The 18,934-nt window shown below is 34.3% G+C and overlaps 1 protein-coding gene across 5 annotated transcripts in view; it reads right to left on the bottom strand.

Annotated features, from left to right (window-relative positions):
• The window catches only part of GRIK2 (glutamate ionotropic receptor kainate type subunit 2), a 627,117-nt gene that overhangs the window by 226,999 nt on the left and 381,184 nt on the right, over positions 1 to 18,934 (bottom strand). For all 5 annotated transcript variants that reach the window (XM_014841096.3, XM_070496405.1, XM_070496406.1 and 2 more), the window contains exon 10: positions 11,534 to 11,647. In XM_014841096.3, coding sequence (XP_014696582.3) covers positions 11,534 to 11,647 — 114 coding nt within the window. The remainder of the gene's footprint in view (positions 1 to 11,533; positions 11,648 to 18,934) is intronic.

Raw genomic sequence — 18,934 nt, 5'->3', positions numbered from 1 at the left:
AATAGGAAAGAAGAAAATGACTAAATTATAAACATGTCTTTTAGTAAAAACAACAACAATAAAATAAGATTTCTTAACTAACCAAATTTAAGAAAAAAATTTTTAACAAATTTTATATGAGAAAGGGACTCGATAGAAATGATAAAATTTATATGACTTTATATGAAAATCTATGTTAACAAATTTGAATACCTTGGGGGCTGGCCCCATGGCCAAGTGGTTAAGTTCTTGCGCTCCACTTTAGCGGCCGAGGGTTTCTCCAGTTGGGATCCTGGGCGCGGACATGGCACTGCTCATTAGGCCATGCTGAGGCAGTGTCGCACATAACACAACTAGAAGGACCCGAAACTAAAATATACAACTGTGTACTTGGAGGATTTGGGGAGAAAAAGCAGAAAAAAATAAAGAAGATTGGCAACAGTTGTTAGCTCAGGTGCCAATCTTTAAAAAAAAAAAAAATTGAATACCTTGATATTCATCAAAGCACAATATAAAATTGACTCAAAAAAGAAGTAATGAAATTCATAAGTCAATAACCATAAAAGAAATCACAATAGTTATTAAAGAAATCTTTCCAGAAAAAATCTAAATACTGTAGAGTTTTTATTTTTAATCTAATAAAAACAAATAACCTCATGATACATAGGTTTAGAGGATAGCAAATGCTGTGGAATCAGTTTCCATCTTTTTAAATGAAGTTAGGATAACACTGACATAAAAAACTAACAAAATAGTTAAACACCATAACTAAGGAATAGTCGCTACCAAATGTACCTAAAAACAATATAGAAAACAAAACATAGCAGTCTACTGAAATATTTTTCAACCACAACCAATAATAGTTTATCTCTGGAATATAATTACTTTTACTATTTCAAAATTGATTAATAGATTCATCGGAACAATAAGTACAACTAGAAAAATTAATGATAATCTCTATAGATGACCAATGTATTCAATAAAATTCAGTGTCCATTCTTGAAAAATAATTAATTGGAAAACTAGAAATGGAAAGTCTTCTTGAGAATGAATCTATTGTCAAAGTTAATAATCAAAAAATAAAATACCATTAAAAGAAGGAAAACAGGCTCAATGAAGTGCTCACCAAATACAAATAAGAATAAAACAGATAAAAGCAATTAAAAATTAGTAAAGGTAGAGATGAAATTATAGCTACATATACGATGCATGATTAAATGTCTAAACAACTAAAAACAGTTAATTGTAGATCTCTTAAATATAGGAATATTTCCATAAAGTGATTCAAGGTAAGAAGTAAGGGAAGCGCTCAAAAATAAAATATTTTCCTATAATTATGGCATAAAAACATAAAATCACATTGTTTGGACTCATAAGTAGGGTTATTTTAGAAGATAATCAGCAATCTGTCCCCACAAGCTCTATTTGATGGACATTCTACTGAAATACTGGTACATAGTCTCCTCTTAACTTTAGCTTATAATATCACTATGTTTTCATCATTTTTGTGTTGTTTTTTCCTGAGTCTTCATTAAGAATTTTATTGGAAAGTGAAGAGGAAGCCTATCTTTTACAGTGTTAATGAGGATAGCTCCTGTTATGGACATCTAGTGAGTACTTTGATCACAGATTTTCAGACAATTCTAATTATTTGCACTATAAAACCAATACCCAAATTAATAAAAAGGAGCAGGACTGCAACAGTAGATTAAAGATGTAAAACAGAGGGAAGTTTAAACAGAAAACCAGGCTCAATGAAGGGACATTTTACGTTTTGTTCCTTCAGCTTGTTTTTCTTTAACTCTGACTTGGAACATCATAAGAAGCTTCTCTAAAGTCACGGTCCAGCCCTTGTCTCCTGCTTGACAGCTGGCATAGGGGCACCAGTCCATCTACGAAGCGAGCCAATCCATGGTCAAACATCTTCACGCAGAATGAAGAACCAATATTTCCACGTCCTAACTTTTAGACAGTTTGCATTTTTTTCTCCAGAAATTGTTGATTGTTCTTATGCTTGTCTTAAATTGCTTCAAAAATACATACTATTTTTGCTTAAGAAAATTTCATGAAAATATTTATTATGATGGTGAGAAATAATAGATATTTTTAGAGCTTTATTCTTAATTAGCCAACTTTTGGTTAATGAGTATGAAAGAAATTGTGAATCTCATAACTGGAAGATGATTAAAAAATGTATTTTGTATTTATCAATATTATGAAAAAATATATGTTTAAGTGCTAATTTAGTTGATCATGTTTTATAAATTCTTCCAAAAGAAATTCAGAATTAATGATTGTTACATTATACATGAATGATTCATTTATAAGGTATTTGTTTGCATTAATTTAAAATGGTATATTTAAATCTGATGAGATTTAATGAGAATCTAGTATCATTAACATTTGTAAAGATTATTAACTATTTGGTTTTATAACGTCTTATACTATCCAAGGCATACAGACAATTTCAAGTTTGTAATTTCACTTCTTTTAATAAATATCACCATTGGTCTCAACCACATTTTAGTCATTCTAAAATAGTCTTGCTATTTTTTTCCTAGCTAAATTAAGGAAGTTTCATAAATGTATGTAGTAAACTTTGATCTTAAAAATGGAAAACGATCATATATTTAAGGGCATTAGTTAACAATAAGCTTAACTACTAGTATTGCAATTACATTTTAATGATTCATAGTACCTTAAATGTTGCTAAAAAATTACATAAAAACTTAACTGGACAGGCCAAATAAATTTTCCAATTCACAGTCAGAAGAAATGACCAACAGGAACAATAAGCAGTAGATAAGCACAAATAATAATAATACAGTTGACTGTTCTCTCTCCATTGACCAGATAGTATTATTTCATTTCCTTTCTCAGTCTCTGCCATTCCAACTGCTGTGTTTTTACAGCTGTAGAGCTAAGAGAGTCCCTGCCATTGTCTGAGTCCCGGTCTTTCAATTTCCTTCTATTCACCCTGGCTCTTAGTCTGAATTCTGCCATACCTAATTAGCATTCATGTCAGAAGCCTATGGTGCATTACAGGTTATCAAAATTGGAAGTGAAGATAACAGGAGGAAAAAGTGAAAGCAGCTACCATCATGACACCTTAATGTTTTCAAGAAAAAGCAATACTAAGGATGACTGGTTTGTAAGGATCAAAAACCAGCGATGAGAGAGAGGGCTCATATATTGTTCTCTTGCCTGGAAAACAAACTCCATTTCAATATTCAAGATGTTATTACAAAATGCACTTTCACATGAACTTTCTGGATAGAAAATGAATAACAATCGTGATCTGGGGGCTTATGTTTTAAAACAACAACAAAATAGCATAGCAAGCCTGTAGAGCAATATTTTACCTTAATAACTTTAATAAACCATGATGATTATTTACCATTTCCGGTTTTATTGTTCAAAATTTAATCTGAGGCAATCTACAAAGTTTCTTTTCTTTTTCTTTATTTTGTGTTGCAAGTCTATTAAGCCAAGGCATTCTTTTTGATGACTGACTTTCACACACACAGAATTCCTTTAGTATACCACTGCAGACACAATCATCATATTCTTAGTTGCTACAACCTGTTTACCTCCTTTCAGAAGAATAACTTCAGAGAATTTACATAATGTACAAAAATCTGAGTCTTTATTGGTTGTAATTTTCATTCTAAAAAGAGTTTTTGCTTTTACTCTATATCTACAGGAAATCTGCTGGAATTTGGGAAGGCGAGGAGAGCTTCTTACTCCTTGCAATGTAATATTTAATCACCTGAAATCGTAGTGACTCGTATAGAAATAACGACTGAGTAATTGAAATTAACTTTCAAGAAAAAAGGGCTAGAGTATTGCTAGCTGTGTTGTTCATCAGCATTTCAAGAAAGAGACTTACTGACGTCAGAGCAATAAGGTTTTAAAGGAGCATATGGCTTAGAGATTATCATTGTGCTTGTGTGAAAAAAAGAATTCATATTTTAGTAAAAACTGGTAAGCTATTAAATTCCTCCACTTGGCTGAATTATCAGTTTAGATTGGAGGGCTTGGTTGTTACTATCTTTCTACTGGTATTTGTATTTTGGCCATTAAATATTTCATTAGCTTAATTCACAAGTGAAAGAGAAAAAGAGGCAAAAAAAAAAAAGCTGAAGCTCAAATCAATCAAATGTGCCATTTTACTGCTCTTCCAGTAAAAGGTTTGATGGGAAAGGAGACTGCACCTATTAGCTAATCTCTAAACTGCATTTCATCTCTGAATCTAATTTATTATCCTCTTACATGAATAATCAAGATTTGACTACACAAAAGTTATTGCCAACATCTCCATTCATACATGACTAAATAGGGCTCGTTATCTCCCTTCCCAACATCCCTATTGTGTTCTGTGTCGATGCTAACGCCTCTGCCTCCTAGGCTTTTAACCTTGACGTCCTCATCCACATTTCTCCAATGTTTTTGCACCACATCGAATCCATCTCCGAGAAATCTCATATCTGATTTTTCAATGCTGCCATCTCTTTCTTCTTTCCTCTTGGTACTATGTCTCTCAAATCAGACTCTATAAATCCCCCATTCAGTAGTACCCATGAACAAACCATATCTCACTTGTTCAAAATGTCCCTTGACTCACTTCTTTGTTAAACTCTCTTAGAATAATCCACCCTTTTTTACTTTTAGGTACCTGAATTGTGAACATGGGGTGTAAAGAGACTGAGGTATTTAAGAAAAAAAACAAACCTCCAGCTTGAGCGAAAAGTACTGGAAGCACAAAGTTTGGAAACACAGGAGAAAGAGCTATGGTAAAAGCTGAATTGAAGAAGGAGGTTTGATGCATGCCGAGTTTGATACTGGACATGCAGGTCGATATATGTCCTATAAGTAGCTGCAAATTTACATGTGAATCTCAGATCAAGGTCATAGCTGACATTTGGATTGTATAATTTTACACTGATTCTATTGTGATATCTTTAAAAATGAGAAGGGTAAAGCAAAAATATTGCATTTCCATGGAGGTTGCTGTGGTTGAGCTGAACCAAAAATTCAGATTTCTCTATTCACTCTGCTATACCAAACAATATATTGCTCACAATAAAATAATCTTCAACAAGATTAGAGTATTGACAGTAATGTTGACAATAAAAAAGAATATAACAACAAAATTAAAATACTTAAGAATCTTTATTATGGTAGCACTTTTAAAGTAGATTTAATAAAGAAGGATGAAAGAAGCAGGGATGTGTATGTGTGTGTGTGTGTGTCTGTATGTGTGTTTATGTGGTAACAATGAGTCTGGTCACTCATAAAACTTTTAATGATTGAGAAGCAGAGATTTTTTTTAAATTATGCCTAATTTCACATTAAAACTCATGCTTTCTTTTTCTGTGGTCCCACCACCAATAGTTTTATTTTATCTCGCCGAATCTGGAAGTCTGAGAGAATATGGGAAGTTATTTGAAATACAATAGATTGAGCTATTAGAGCAAGAATGAAAGGGAGAAGTGTAGTGCCAGTATGATCCCTGAAACAGAAGAAAAATATGGTGAGAAAAGGTGTGGTTGCCTTTGAACAAGCTGGTTGCAGGAATGGGGTACAGGGAGAGTGAATTTGAATGAGGCACTTTCATTTCACATGTTAAAACTCAAGTAGTACTTATACATGTCTGTCTACTATATCTTCCTTAAGGGGTTTTGATCTTAATATTTCCAGAATACATGTTCAAAACTGCTTAGAAATGATGTACGGGTTACTAAGAATGAAAGTCTTTTTTTCTTTGTGAAGCTGCAGAGTCTGGTTTTCCAAGCCCAAATGCTAACAACTCTCTAAGAAGAACTCTGAGTTTGACAGTCCTTCTGTGACAATGGAAAGAGAAGAATCAGAGGAAAACTTATTGCAGTGGCAGATTTGAACCCCTAGAAATCTGCTTTTGTTGATATATTGAGAGAAGCTTCAGAACGATTTAGAGGACGATTCAGTCAGTCTTCCCTTTTGTACTGTGATTCTTTCCATTGTCCTTGAGACTTTGCTCCCAGATAAGCCTTCTAAATCTGTGAGCTGCGACAATAAAGCTTTACAAGCCTAAGCAAGTAAACTCAATAGTGCAATATGTAACCTTCCGGGAAGTGCTAGAAAAATTAAAAAATAAGACTAAGTTGCAGATGCAAGCACATTTGTTAAATTCATTGAGCAATGGGGAAGAAAGAACCTCCTTAAGAGTGCCTTTTGTGAAAAAGTAAACAAATTCATAGCCATTTGCACACTAAAATGGTATTAGTTGCCAAGAGAAAGAACACGTAGTTGGCCTTTAAGTGCTAGTAATCTTTTGATAGACAAAAATCAATTATTATACAGAAGCAGCACAGTGGGAAGCACTCAACACACTTAGACAGGCCTGAAAAAAATCTATTGAAAACCAAGAACACAGAGGGAAAATAAGCAATTCCCATACGAACTCAAGTATTCGGTCACTTGATCCTGCCTCTAGTTAGTGAATCCACAGCAGTAAGGACAACAGGATGAAGGTATAAACTGAAGATACAGCACACGTTATTCTTCTACATCTCATTCGAATTAGTATTTTTGGCAATTAGGAATTTTTATGTAATAAGCAAAATCATCATAAATGAAAACATGATTCTAAAGTTGCTATTTTTAGTTCCATTAATAATGATAAACACAAGAAGCAAGGGAATTTTAATAACAATTGAACTTGAAATTCAAAGACCAGAGAGGTAACATGAGGAATGTTAAGGAGACGGCATAAGCAGAACTGAGTTTTGGGTCTAGAGCTTCAGGTGAAATTACGTAAATTTCCAAATTGCATGATACCATAAATCTTAAATCAAAACTAAAAAGAATCTAAACATTTAAAAAATTGTTTAAGGCTTTCTAAAATGAATCCATCCTATGATATAAACATACGCTGCACTCATGTAGTGCATTGGGCATAGGTTGTGTTGTTGATGGGGAGTAAAAGACATTTGTAAACAAGATGCTTAATCTCAATTCTAAACAGAGAATGAGAGAAGCCCCAATGCTATTTTGATTGCCCAGGAAAATCTGAGATTATGGATTAAAGAAGCTGAAAGAAAACTGAGTGCTAAATGAAGAGAGGAGAGAAACAAGAGGCTCAAGACATCCAGGCAAGAGTAGGCTGAATCTTGGCCTCTGTTGACGGGAATGTCTAGACGTCTGGGGACACACTCATCATGGCATATGTGGGTTTTCTGGATGAGACACATTGTTTTAGGTAAACAATTCTCAAACAGGATACTATTTTGGTCACAAACTATAGTTGTTAGACTTTTCCATAATGAGCCAGTGGAGCTCTCGTTGTATAGTATCAGTTGTTCAAGTTGGCTACAGAGATTGGTTGAAACTCTGATACTCTACTTTTAGCTCTGTGATACGAGTAGGTTACTTAGGAAATTTGGACACCCAGTTTCCTCACCTGTAAAATAGAATTAATAATAGTATCTATCTCGAAAGGTTATTATGACAATTAAATGAGTAAATCCATGAGTAATGCTTTGAACAATGTCTAGCACATAGTAGACATGCAAAAAATGTCCTAGCATTTTTTGTAATGAACCGTCTTCATATAATCATATGTGATGAAGCTGAGAAGCAAACCAAAGCACCAGCCACCATCATAGTCTTCTTTCAATTTTGCAAATTTTCCAAGATCTTTCCTGCTTCAGGGCCCTTGCATATGCTGTTCTCTCTGCCAAGAATTCTCCTTTCCCCTTTCTTTAGCTTGCTAATTCCTTCTCAAACTTCAGGTCTCATCTGGCTATTCCTCTGCAGTGAGGCCTAATCGGACTAATCCTTCCACTCTTGACCTCCAGTATAACTCAGGATCAACCTGTAAAAGATATCAACCATTTATCTTTTTCTTATATCCTAATCACAAGGTGCAGTGTGTGTGTGTGTGTGCGTGTGTAATCCTCTATATGAATCCTTACCATTTTCTGAGCTTCATGAGGGCAGGAGACCATGTCTATTGTATTCATCAAATACAGCTTTTAGTACAATTTCACCATTATTCAGTACATATTTGTTAAATAAAAAAATAAATGAATAAAAACAAATGAATACATAAAATTCAAGAGAAATGGACCTGATTATGATTAGCATAATCAAGTGAATTCTAGAAAACCTCACTGGTTTTTTTTAAGACACATAATAAAAATGTTGAACAAGAAGAAGTGAATTTCTCTTTGTGGAGATGTCATTATTCACATCACAGCCAGAATCTCCTCTGACATTTTCCAAGAGAGAAAAGGACAAAATAATCATAACATAAATCAAATGATCATAACTGCCTTATGAAATATGACTTAAACACCGATAAATTACATCAAGCATAAGACTTCCATAGATAAGGTAAATTATCTCTTCAAATCTGTTCTTTTCTTGATTGGGGGTACTTTGTGATCAGAGTACTCAGAAAAATAATTTTTTTAACTAAGTGATATAAAAACAAAGTGCCTTTCCTTTTAATAAATATCAGTATCTCTTAGAAACCAGTAGAGTGACATACTCTAGAATATAAAGTAAACTATTTATTAAAATGTGAGCTTTGAGTATGTTCCACAGTTGACCTTACACCTGTTATATAGAGCAATGATCTGAGAAGTAGTTCTCAATCATCATTATAGATCAGAAAGATCTGGGGAACTTAAAAAAATGAAGATGTCCAAGGTCCAAAGCTCAAAAATACTGTTTTAAAGGTATGGAATTAATTTTGTATAGCAGTACGTTTTTAAAAGCTTTATGATTGGCTCTGATAAGATGTTAAGATTAAATACTACATGTTTATCTATAGATACAAAATTGTTTATTATTGAGAAAAACATCAGATATTTTTTATAAAACAACGCAGAGGGGCTGGCCCGGTGGCATAGCAGTTAAGTTCGCACGTTCTGCTTCTCAGCGGCCCAGGGTTTGCCAGTTCGCATCCCAGTTGTGGACATGGCACCACTTGGCAAACGCCATGCTGTGGTAGGCGTCCCACATATAAAGTAGAGGAAGATGGGCATGGATGTTAGCTCAGGGCCAGTCTTCCTCAGAAAAAAGAGGAGGATGGGCAGCAGTTAGCTCAGGGCTAGCCTTCCTCAAAAAAAAAAAAAAAACTTTGGAAAAAACAACCCTGAGTAATTAAGAAGACTGAGAAATGATATGGGTAGTCTTAATCACCCACTTTGTTTGAACAAGAAGTTTGCAATAACCTGCACACTTGAAAAATATTTAAACATAGTCATTTGAAAGGTGCATACTACCTCCAATTTTCCATTTAATTAAATACCATTTATTTAATTTAATTTGACAAATATTTGTTGAGTGCTTGCCATGCCTAAGACACTTTTCTCTGACATTGAGAGATCAAAAAAGTATAAAATTTGATCATTGGCCTTGAACAGATTCATGTTAAATGGAGTCACAGATATACACAAATTTTCTAAACTATAAAAGCAATGCATGGTAAGTGCCACAATAGAGTATTATGACACATAAACTGTACACCCCACACCCACGCATGCTCACAGACACACGTACACACAACATGGAGAGATCAGACCATGTCATGGAGTGGGTGTCTTTTGAGACAGGTCTGGAAGGATGAAGAGGATTTTTCACAGGGGAACATAAAGAACTGAGCAAAGATTCAGAGCCTAAAATAAGTGATGCGTTTGGGAGTTTGGCTGGATCAAGGAGAACACAGAAAGAAGTATGGCGGCCAATTGCTGAAGACTACAGATGTCCCCTGCACAGCACTCTCTACTCTGCGGGCATTGTAGAGGCACACATGGTGTAAAAACAGGAGACATAGTCAGATCTTGTTCCTCCAAGAAATGTTCAGTGATTTTGGGAGAAATACTGCACATGTGAAGTAAAGGACAGTATAATATTAATTCTAAATAATATAAAGTACTGACGGGTACTATAATATCTCAGAAATGGAGAGAAACATGGTGCAGACAAAGGGAACAGGGTTGACATAATCACAATAATAGGGTAACTGCTTATTCCAGTTCAATTAAAACACAGGGTTCTGGAAAGGGAGTAATAATGGGAAACAAAGATAGAAAGGTAGGAGAAGACAAGACTGTAGAAGGCTTTGAACATCAGGGTCAAAATTTGGGGGCCTTTTTAAAGGTCCGTAAGGATTCACTAAAGATTTGTAAGCAAGGAAGCAGGAAAATCACAGAAGTAGATCTTTACAGTGGAGGGTTGGGTGCACTGCAAACAGGAACGCTGTTGGTATGAGGGACAGTTACGTGGCTACTGTAATAGTCCTAGCAGGCAGTAATGAAATCCAGGACACACCAGCAGAAAAAGGATGCACTAGCATCCTGTGAGAATGTTCCATCTGAAGACCAGGGATGGTGGATTGGTGAGTATGACAGTTATCTTTGAAAAGAGAGGGAGATATAAAATTAAGTTAAAAAGGACCTAGAAAGTTTGAATATGATGGATAAGGAAGCAAGTATTCACTGGGGTTCTTAGTAAGGGAGTGTTTAAAAGACTTCATGAGCTTTCATCACCATCATTTCATGATTACCAGCTTTGCTTCACTATCAAGAGTCTGTAACCAAAGTTATTTTATTTTGACATGCCTAGAGATCTGACATCCGTTGCTGTTACTAAAAGGACAAGATTATGAATTCCTCCCAGCTTGATTTGCCACCATAGATCAAATGTAGAAATTACATAAATGCTGAAACTGTGTGGTGGTTTGTTCTGGACATTAACCTTACATTTTTATTGACTATCCGGGGAGACATAAGAACTACCATTGATAAGCTTATTCTATAGGTAGAAAGTACCGACTAAATAATATAAGAGTTCCTTGCTTATACTAAAATTAAAATTCCTATTTGCAAAAGGCATAGTAGGCATAAGTGAACATTACTGTGTGATCTAATTAAAATATATAATTACAAGAGGGGTAAAAATATCTAGCTTATCAGTATTAATTTAATTCTGTTGGCGTGAAAATATTTCTGGCTTAAAAAAGCACTTGTCATTTGATTTCATTAGGGAGATTAGTAAAGTAAAAGTGATTCTCCATGATGAAAACAATTAAATTGAAAGCAAGGTTAAAATAGAATTATAATAGAAAAAAATCCAGAAAAATGAATGGCATGCCCTCTGGAATATATTTTCAGGAGACAAAAGCGGAAGCAAAGTTCACATGAGGCTCGTCACATAACTATATTTATACAGCTGCATGTTCACGCATTTTTCAAATCTTAAACATCGACAATTCTTCAATAGCAACTAGTTTTGCAGAAATTGTAAAGATTTTCAGTAATATATGAAGCTGTATTATTAGTCAACATAAGCAGCCCAAACATTAATACAATTTCCATCATTGAAGACTAACAGAATAAAACTGTGACTAAATTAACATTGACTCGTCTGTTAGACAGTAATTGCTAAGTAACTGTAAAATGCATTACATTCTGTTCATTACTGCTTCAATTATAATGTCCTTCCCCAACCACTTCCGTCTTTATTTCTACAGTTATCCAAAAAGAACGGAAAAACAAATACCTACCAAAATGGTGGTAACAATCAAAGAACGATTGGATAAGGAATCTGTGATGTTGGCTGGCTTTCCCTTTTGACTTTCTGTCATATTCAGGCCACTGGCCGGATCCCAAGTTCCAATCTATAAAAGAGCATATGTACTTTGTAAATTGCCCATCAGGCACCTGGGAGAGAGAATTGCAAGAGAAAGTTAAGACTGCTAACACTTATTATTCACCTCTGCTGCATTATCTGCTGTCGTTAAAGTAAAGGCTGCTTGTTTTAAGCATGATTCACTGCTCTGTGAAGTGTGGCCAGTGAAGTGTGACATTAAATAACAAAATGATCCACTGCACTTCAACAGTCAGTGTGGGAGCTTAATTCTCTATTCAAACTTTCATTCACCAAGATAAACCACATTTGATGATACCTTGATAGCTGGCTGGAAACTCATTAATAGCACATGTCTCTTACTCTAATGGATCTATCTCATCCTCTCATTATAAAGATAACATGCCATGTTATATGGGCAAAGCTAAGAGACAGAGCAAAACCTGGGGATCCAGGATAAATTAACAGGTAAAGGCAGGCTTAACAAGGCCATTGATTGGTATTCTGCATAACCTCGAGTAGGGAAAACTCATATCTTGAATTACCTTGGGAGCTTTTAAAATATACCTTTGCAGGTTTTAAAACACTCTGAGTAAAGGAGATTACAGCACAATCTCATCTGGATAACTCATTTCAATACTTGCACCTATATTCTATTTAACATGTGCTTTAATTTAGCTAATATCCTCTGATAGAGTAGGCCATATACTCGCAGCGTGCAGACATTTTATATCCACTGAACGCAGCCTGCGGGATGACACACAGATGCCTCTGGGAGACACATATAAGCACAGGATGCCACTAACTTCACAGATCGAGTGGGTTACACGCACCTGCACCATTGCACTGTCATATAACAATGGTCACCGCCAAAGGGGAACAGAGGTAAAAGGAGATGCTAAGTCAGTAGTTCTTTTCCCCACTCTCTCAAAGCTGGAAGTTATCGATGGTGAAATAAGTTTTCCTTACCCTCCTAGCCAATTGCCCAACTTATTTTCCTCAAAGGAAAGAAAAACTACCAATTATCAATTTATATTTAAAATAAAACTTTGTATATAAATTAATTTTTTTTTGAGGAAGATTAGCCCTGAGCTAACATCTGCGCCCATCTTCCTCTACTTTATATGTGGGACGCCTGCCACGGCATGGCTTGCCAAGCAGTGCCCTGTCCACACCTGGGATCCGAACCACCAAACCCCGGGCCACTGAAGCAGAACGTGCAAACTTAACTGCTGCGCCACCAGGCTGGCCTCTAAATTAAATTATTTTTAAAGTGGCATTGATTTAGCAGGTAATATTTGCCCTGGTCTACCTAATATGCTAATAAGGGTCTCATCAGCATAATCTCATGGAAATTAAATATTATGATACTTTTATTTTCCTTATATTCCAGCATATTTACTCTTTTTACTACCTTTTTTCATTTGCATAACTTTCCTAGCAACCTCTTAAGATATCCATTTTCCTTTAAATAAAGAAACACAAAAGTAGAAACAGTGACTTTTGTTATTCATAAGAAGAATAGATATGTCATTCTAATAGTTGGATATAAGTGTAAACCCTAATGTATTTTTTCAAGAATATATATAACTATAATAGGTACTCAATATTCACTTTTTTTTAGTGATGTCTAAAAAAAACCTCTGGCTATATTTTTCACATGAAGTTAATTTTTCTCTTGCCATTAAAAACTAAATATTTCTGATGTTTGTATCAATAAAGGAAAAAGTCAAATAATACAGTGAGAAAGAAAATATTGATTCAGGCGGGCCAGCCCAGTGGCCCAGTGGTTAAGTTCGCACATTCTGCTTCGGCAGCCCAGGGTTCTCTAGTTCGGATCCCGGGTGCAGACCTATGCACGACTTGTCAAGCTGTGCTGTGGTGGGTGTCCCACATAAAACAGAGGAAGAAAGGCACAGATGTTAGCTCAGGGCCAATCTTCCTCAGCAAAAAGAGGAGGATTGGTGGCAGATGTTAGCGCAGGGCTAATCTTCCTCAAAAAGAAAGAAAGAAAATATTGATTCAGCATCGTTTCCAAAGTAAATTATCTACTGGCCAATTAAATTTCTTTAGTTTAGATTATGATACCATAATGTCATAAAGACGTCTAATTGTAATTCAGGGTCAATAATGCAAGACATTTGGGGACCAGGTAGGTAACATCAACATGCAAAATGGTAGGTCATACGACAGTAGTAAGAATTTCCCAGGCAAGGGTGTGCAGTTTTTAAATCTCACAAAATCTCATGGCAGAGTAGTAAGTAGGAGCCACAATCCCAACTCTGCTCTGTTCACAGAGTTGTGTGCCTTGGGCTGCATGTTCCCAAAAAGGAGCTTTTTACAAGTGCCCAGTTAGGTCTCTCCAGAGCTAGTAGAGACCCTGCTGGGGACCCGGGTGGAGAAGGACAGAGGGGATGCAAACCTGGAATGCCTGCTGACCTGCCTAAAGTGTTTCAAATTCAAAAGCATTAAAAAACCGCTCTGTTGGCTAAATAAAACATCTGCAGGTCATATTTTGCAGTGACTGCCCCTGGTCTATAATTAATACCTATTACACATTTGTTCCCTTAGATTTTCTTTCCTCTCTTTTTTCACCATTGGCCAAATAGCTGGATTTTTCAGACATGTAATTCTACCAGCCAAAGCCTTGGCAAACATCATTTTCCCACTGTTGTCTGCCTAATGCTTGATCATGAACTCTCAAGCTTGCTCAGTAAATTTTTCAACTTTCTAATCAAATCACTATTAGCCATTTCACTTACCATTGTCCTCCATAATTACTTTTATAAAAAATAATTTAGCTAGATGTTCATTCATCTAAACATGTTTATCTAGATTCATTCTCTGTCAGTTGCGTTTCTTGTATGACTTGGATGGAAGGGTTCTGGCTCATAGTATATGAATCTATAATTTCCTGTAATCACATATATTAGGTATCCTATTTTGTAAATCTCAGGTTTCTTAGCAGAATATTACAAAGTTTCAAAAATTTCAGTGGCATTGAATTGTAATCAAATAAAACGTTGTGTGATTCCTAGATTTTAAACCTCTTGGGACTGTACTATTCAAAACTTTCTAATTGAGGAAATTGTCACCAGAGTCTTTTTTTTTTTAATTTTGGCTTTGTTTTAATCAAAAGAACCATGGACTAAGTCAAGACAATCTTTTTACTTCTAATCTATTTTCAGAACCACTATTCTTTGATTATATGATTTAATCAAGTCTTTTAAGTACTTTTGTAAGTTCTAAAATGGAATCAAGGTATGGAAGCACCGCTGACCTCACAGAGACGTTTCTAGTAGAGTGGGTCTAGATCTTGGTTTATTTGGACACTTCAAGTTTACAGTTGTCTTCCTGGTATAAATATTAATAGCACCCTCTTGTACAATTAAAAATGTCATGGTTTGGATAATAAATTATAAAATCACCCTAATTATACGGATCAAATTAAGTAAGTAATGTGAAAGTACTTTAAAAACCATAAAGAACTATAGAAAATTATGGCATTATGCCTTTTTATCTTATTTAATGTTCTCAATGGTTCTTAAAATAAATTTGCTCTTCTTGTCATAAAAAGAATGCATATTTATAGTTGTTGAATTATAAAATACGCAAAACATATAAAAGAGAACATCAATTTAAACTTTGAATCCAGAGTCACATAGAGCTATTATGAGGATTAAATGAAAAAGTCAAGATAATGTGTTTATAAGAAAGCTATAGTTATTATATCAATTATCAAATATATACTATTTGTACACTATTATGAGCTTTTTCTCCTGGCATCAAAAATTGATCAAATTCATAATTTTTTTTTTTTGAGGAAGACTAGCCCTGAGCTAACATCCACCAATCCTCCTCTTTTAGCTGAGGAAGACTGGCCTTGAGCTAACATCCATGCCCATCTTCCTCTATTTTATATGTGGGACGCCTACCACAGCATGTCTTGCCAAGCAGTGCCATGTCCACACCCAGGATTCGAACTGGCAAACCCTGGGCCGCCAAAGCAGAACATGCCCACTTAACTGCTGCGCCACCAGGCCAGCCTCGATCAAATTCATAATTGTAATGATTATATAAAATGAACATAGCATGATTTAACCATCATTGCTATAAGTAAGGCTTTAGTAAACAGCTATTTATAAATATTTGCTTATGTGTTTTATTATTTTAAAAATAGATTCCTAGAATTAGAATTACTGAGCCCAAATAATATGAGTTAAGACTGTTAGTACATCTTGCCTCATAGCTTTCCAAAACAATTGCTGTACTTATCTTCCCCCTGACAATTCATGGTAGTTCCCATAATACAACTGTCTTTCTAAAAATTCATCTTTTATTTTTAATAGTTTGACTTAACATAATCGAAGGATATTATAATAGTTTATGACAGTTGCCTTTATTTATAGAAAGTATGTCTTATTACATAAAAATAACTTTTTATTCCAGTTAATTCTTTTCACCTACACATCCAGTATCTAATATTAATCACGCTTACCTTGCTTTTATTATTTGTGTATGTGCATTTGCTGATAAGTCATTTTCTACGCTTTCGCTTTTAACATAGTTCTCAGTTTATGGATTTCTCTGTGAGCAGCTCATCAATGGATTTTTTTTAATGTCCTATCTTTTGTCCCCCTGAATCTTATTTTTAGCTCTGCTCCTTTCATATTATCTGCTTTTCTCTATTCTTTTTCTACCTCTGAATTTTTTCGTAGACAATTTTCCCTACGGTAATTTGAGAGATAACCAAGTTTTAAGAATACTAATGGGTCCTGCAGATTTTTGTTTAAACTTTTACAATCATTCTAAAACCAATATTGAATCATAAAAATTAAAATGACATTTATTCTATGAAAATTCACTGCTTTGGTCCATTCTGCTACTACGCATATTGATTCATATTTTTAGCTAATTTAATCCGGGGTTGTGAACACTGCCTCTGTGTTTCTTTTGCTTTGTATATTATAGATCATCTCTCTCCAGGGAAAAAAATAGAATTTTTGATATAATCTTTAAGACAATTATTCAAAACCTTTTCTCTGCATACTTTACCTGCTTTTGATGTTTATTAGGATTTCTAGCCAGAGGTACCTCTTTGTTGACTGTTTGCTTTTCATTTATCATTGTTCTTCGACAAGACTTGATTTATTTGTAAAGGATAACTAAGTGACATGCTTCTTTCTGTTTGCAGTTTTGAAAATATTTTTGTTGCATTCCTATACAAAGAACACTTGGCTAAATAAAGACATCGTGTCATAACCTTCTTCCTTAAGAGCTCTGCAAGTCTTATTCAGGTTTTCTAATATTTAATCTTGCTGAAAAGGCTAAGGCAGCCTAATATTTGTTTCTTTGCTGGTAAACATTTTTTCCTTGAAGCCTTCTAGTATTCTCTATTTGGAAATTTTAAATCTCAATCAGGAGAGAAAGAGAAAGGGAGAGAGTATGGTTCTTTCCAAATTATATTTGCCAGAAATATAACCCATTTCTCCATTTTCTGAAGGTGAATTTTATTGCATTTGTAATTTTCCTGAATTACTCACGTTGTCATGTCTTCTGTAAATGTTATAGTCTTTATATGGAATATCATTTCCCCTTTCACTACCTCACATATGTGTCTTCATCATTGATTCAAAATTTGAGAAAAGCAGTTCCCTCTTCTGTGTAGCAATGACAGAACAATATATATATGCCCCCAACATGTATCACCCTACATTTCCATTGTCATTCTTTCCTTAACCTTCTCTAGTTAAAACTCAAATCCCCCGAGGATAGAGCCTGGCTTACTCATCCTTTTATCCCAAAGCCTTGAATGTAGGACATACTAGGGGCTTTCTATGTGAGGGCTCAGAATATGGGTTAAATGAAGAAATAAATATGTTCTCTTTTTTGTCTCAAACGCAGGTTATGTTTTGCTTGGAATTAAAATTATTTTCATTTTGATTTATCTTATCCTCCTATGTTAGACTCTAAGTGCCTTGAGGGAAGGACGTTACCACTTTGATTATAGATAATAAATATCCAATGAATATTTATTGAATGAATGAATGGAATAAGTGAAGGAATTACTGCATGATGAAAATGTCAGGTCTTTTTAAGTTCTTAACTTTCCAAATCTATTCATTCACTCATTTGGAAAATATTGAATATATATTACGTGTCTATTCTTCTATATCTACATGTTTTGCTTTCTCTGCTTTGTTCCTCATGTTTTGTTCAAGCTCTATCTTAATATCAAACTTAACTTATGGGAGTATTATGCCACACAACTTTGTTATTTATTTGCATTTTTCCTGAGCTATATTTTATATATGTTAATATAAATATTTTATAAGAATTTTATATAAATATTCTATGCTTTATTTTACATATTTCTCAGGAATGTTTAAATTCTTCATACAATTTTATTTGGTAACCATACTTTCTCTTTGGTTTCTTTGTTTTATTTTTTCGTTTAGAAAAGAACATTTGTTTTCAGAGTGATTTTTAAATTATTTAAGTATGCCCTTAATTAACTGACACTTTATTTGTTTATCTTTGTTTTTGACAGTTTTCTCAGTATAAATTTCCTTTGTTTGTCAACTTATATTACTCCTTTATGTCCAAAGGATGTTTTTCCTCCCTCCCCTGAGCTACATAATTGTTTACCTCCTCTGTAACTAGCATCTTACAGTTTCTTCTAAAGGCATATATTAGCTCTGTTTCATGTAAGCAGAATCAGTGGGACATGTTTCTTATTCTCGATGGAATTTGCAGTAATAATCTGTTTGACAAGTACACCAGGAACTTTCTCAAGTAGGAGCAAAATAAGCATTCCCGGCTAGGTTTAACAATATTAGTTAAAAATAAAGTCAAGCTCATTTAAAGTTAAGACATTATTTAACGTAAATTCTCCACCAAAAAAAATAGTTGGCACAATAGAATCTATCAAAATTCTATTTATATTGTCTTATTGACATTTACTAACAATCCATTCATGGATGTTGGAGGATGAAAAAAAACAGTGTAGTTTTTCACTACAGAACGATGTAAAAAAGAAAAGGAATTCTCTGATTACACACTGTTTTAACTTAATGTCAGACAAATATGTTTGCCTTGAGCAAAGAAGGCCTTTGTGGTGATCATGAGACACCACAGTGTATATTATGTTTAAAACGGTCTTAGCACAATGTAGAACATCTATCATAAAATGTTTGCTTTAAAAACAATTCTTCCCAATAATTAGTTGCCTCCAAAAACATGACCTATAAAGTATAGTTTGCGTTGAAGTACATTTACCATTCCTTTCAGAAGAAAGGACATCCCTAATAGGACTGTT

Source organism: Equus asinus, chromosome 24 (genome assembly GCF_041296235.1).
Source record: "Equus asinus isolate D_3611 breed Donkey chromosome 24, EquAss-T2T_v2, whole genome shotgun sequence".
Taxonomy (NCBI): domain Eukaryota; kingdom Metazoa; phylum Chordata; class Mammalia; order Perissodactyla; family Equidae; genus Equus; species Equus asinus.
Note: the sequence above shows the minus strand (reverse complement) of the source record. Positions and strands in the feature narration are given on the sequence as shown.